Source organism: Gossypium raimondii, chromosome 4, assembly GCF_025698545.1.
Source record: "Gossypium raimondii isolate GPD5lz chromosome 4, ASM2569854v1, whole genome shotgun sequence".
Classification (NCBI taxonomy): Eukaryota; Viridiplantae; Streptophyta; class Magnoliopsida; order Malvales; family Malvaceae; genus Gossypium; species Gossypium raimondii.
In genome coordinates this window covers 34,062,779-34,066,003 of record NC_068568.1, presented here as the reverse complement: position 1 = coordinate 34,066,003, position 3,225 = coordinate 34,062,779, and the positions used below count along the sequence as shown (strand labels likewise).

Sequence of the window (3,225 nt, the reverse complement as noted above, 5' to 3'; positions counted from 1 at the left end):
CAGACAAATCATCCATGAAAACTTCAAGGAAGTTCTCCACTATATCCTAGAATGTGGTCATCATACAACATTGAAAACTTTTCGAAGCATTACATAATCCAAACGAAATCCGTCTAAATGCAAAAGTACTATATGGACACTTGAAAGTTGTCTTTTCTTGGTCATTGGGAGCTATGGTAATCTGATTATACCCTAAATAATCATCCAAGAAATAGTAGAAAGCTTTCCCAGCTAACGTGTTCAACATTTTATCAATAAACAGTAAGGGGAAATGGTCCTTCCTAATTGCCTTGTTAACCTTCTGATAATCCATGGACACTCTCTATCCTGTGATCACGAGAGTTGGTATGAGCTCATTATTGTCATTGCTAACTACTGTAACACCTCCTTTCTTGGGGACACATTATACAGGGCCTACTCATGAGCTGTTTGAGATTGGGCAAATAAAGTCTACGTTAAGCCACTTGATAATCTCTTTCTTGAAAACTTCTTTCATTATCGGATTATATCTTCTCTACTACTTAATATACTTGTTGTGGCAATCCTCTAACAAGATTTTATGCAAACAAAACATAGGACTGATCCCCTTTATATCAGTAAGGGTCCATCTTAACGCCTTCTTAAATCGTCACAGGACTTCCAGCAAATTGACTTCTTGTTCGAATGTCAATTTCGCAGAAATCAAAATCGGTAAGGTACTGTTATCTCCCAAGTATTCATATTTTAAATGTTGTGGCAAAGGTTTCAACTCCAATGTAGGAGGTTCCTCTACAGAAGGTCTAGGAGGCCTGAATGAATGACTTGATAAATCCAAAGAGTCAAACTTTTTCCCTGGTCTCTCCAATGTCTGTTTGGCTTCCATGAATTCACCGAGTTCTTTGAAACGTACTTCATCAATCCTTTCTAATAACTCTTTGTTATTATCAGAATTATTGTGGCAAATTCTGTTGAATTCCTCCTCCACTTTCGTTTCTATCAAACCAATAATGTGGCATTCTTCATTTTTTTCTCTACATTTCAAAGCACCAAAAACATTAAAAGTAACCTGTTGATCATTTACCCTTATGGTCAGTTCACCTTTCTGTACATCAATTAGGGTTCAACCTGTAGCAAGAAAAGGTCTTCCATGGATAATTGGCACATTTTGATCAGCTTCAAATTCTAGAACAAGAAAATCAACAGGAAAGATAAATTTATCCACTCTTACAAGTACATCCTCAATTTTACCTTTCAGATGGGCGTAGGACCGATCAGCTAATTGTAAAGTCACCATAGTAAGTCTTGTTTTCCCAATTCCTAGATTCCTATAAATAGACATAAGCATTAGATCTATACTTGCTCCTAAGTCACATAAAGCCTTACCAACATAATGATTTCCAATGGAACACGAGATAGTGAAACTCATTGGACCCTTTCGCTTTGGAGGTAATTTATTCATCAATATTGTTGTGCACCCTTCAGTGAGAGCAACAGCCTCAAATTCTCCTAATCTACGCTTCTTTGACAATATGTCTTTCATAAATTTCACATAATTGGGCATTTGCTCCAAAGGTTCTACCAACAGTATGTTGATATGGAATTGCTTCAAAACATCTAAAAACCTTTTAAACTAAATGTCTTGCTTGGAATTGTGAAATCGCTGAGGAAAAGGTAAAGGTGGTCGTCCTTCAGGTTGCTGATACTATTTTGTTGTGGCATTTTTGTTAGCAACATGATTTAATTTTGTCACAACATTTCTCTGTGTACCATTTTCAGGTGTTGCCTATCAGTCAGTAGGTTCTAAGATCCTTTCTTGATTATGGCTGGATTTGTTTTCTTCTGCCATGACATCCTAAACAACTCCATCCAACTAAGTCCCACTTCTAAGAGTGATGGCATTGCACTGTTCCTTCCCTTCGGTTCTCAAATTTTTAGTATCACTTGGCAATGCTCCTTGTGGCCTTGACTTTAGAGTGTTCGCTATTTACCCCACTTTATTTTTAAGAGCTCGAAGAGACACAGCTTGACTCTAATTCACAGCATCATTTTTGGCCATATACTCCTTCCACAAATATTCAATATAATTAGAAGATGATACCTGACCTTGTTGAGCATTTTGCCTCGGAATAAGATGATTATAATCTGGCAGTGCATTATGGATATTTTATCTTGCAACATTGTGTAAACTCCCCACACCTTGATTATTCTAACTCAAATTTGGATATTGTTTCTACCCTGGATTGTACATGTTGGAATAGGTGTTATTTTCTAGTTAAAATTACTAGTGTAGTATACTGATGTTGGGTTTGATAGGCATTCATCAAACACATGATCTTTGCCACAATAAACGCATGACAGCTTGACTGATTTCATCTCCTGGACTGCAATTGGATTTTTCATTGTTTTAATCATGTTAGCTAAAGAAGATACCTAAGCTGTCAACGAAGTAATTGCGTCGAGTTGCTTGGTACCAGAGCTCTCTTGTACGTCCCAACTCTTGTGGTAGGATATTGATAGTCGTTGTTGGCAATCTTTTCCAAAATCTCATATCTTTCGTTGTAAGATTTATCTAGTAATGTACCATTGGCAAATGCATCAACTACCATTCTCATATGTGTATTCAACCCATTATAGAATATTTCTATTTGAGTCCAGTGCTAAAATCCATGCATTGGCCATTTTCAAATTAAATCCTTAAATCGTTCCCAAGCTTCATAGAATGTTTCATCCTCTAACTACCAAAAAGACATGATGTCATTTCTAAGCTTGGCATTCATATTCAGTGGATTATACCCTAGCAAAAACCTCTAGCAAAGATCATTCCAGGATGTCACTATCCCCGATGACAAATTATTTAGCCATGCTCTGGCATGATCTCTTAAAGAATATGGAAATAGTTTAAGTCACAGAGCGTCTTTAGGAACACCCTGTTGTCTAAATGAGTCACAAACCTCTAGAAAAGTATTAAATGTAGTCTTGGATCTTCAATAGGTAATCCACCAAATTGTCCTACCATTTGTAACATCTGAAACATTAGCAGTTTCAGTTCAAACTGCTGAGCTTTTATGGTTGGTCTGACTATCCCTGGATTTAAATCATCCAAAATTGACACAACATGTTCTCGGATTGGCCTATCTCAGTCATCTATCAACCCACAGACATTCGAATCAGTGCCCTAACCAGTCAAATTATCATTCATACCTAGTATCACCCTTCGAACAGGAGGATTAGTATTTGACCATTCAG

At 36.9% G+C, this 3,225-nt stretch overlaps 1 protein-coding gene and 1 non-coding gene across 2 annotated transcripts; one reads left to right on the top strand and one right to left on the bottom strand.

The window, feature by feature from the left end:
• Positions 1–628: 628 nt before the first annotated feature.
• Positions 629–1,540, bottom strand: LOC105778985 (uncharacterized). Its single transcript, XM_012602739.1, has 2 exons — positions 1,105–1,540; positions 629–972 (listed from the first exon to the last, which is right to left on the bottom strand). Exons 1-2 carry the CDS (start codon positions 1,538–1,540, stop codon positions 629–631), a joined length of 780 nt encoding a protein of 259 aa, XP_012458193.1.
• A 1,100-nt stretch (positions 1,541–2,640) lies between these two features.
• LOC128040712 (small nucleolar RNA R71) lies at positions 2,641–2,747 on the top strand. The gene has a single exon (XR_008195518.1). It is a non-coding gene; the product is annotated as a small nucleolar RNA R71 (small nucleolar RNA).
• The last annotated feature ends 478 nt before the right edge of the window (positions 2,748–3,225 follow it).

Excerpts from the sequence above, each read along its gene's own strand:
- LOC105778985 (XM_012602739.1), bottom strand. The coding sequence starts at position 1,540 with ATGCCCAATTATGTGAAATTTATGAAAGACATATTGTCAAAGAAGCGT. Across the intron at positions 973-1,104 it reads AAGACCTTTTCTTGCTACAG|AAACGAAAGTGGAGGAGGAA; the intron begins GTTGAACCCTAA and ends TTGGTTTGATAG.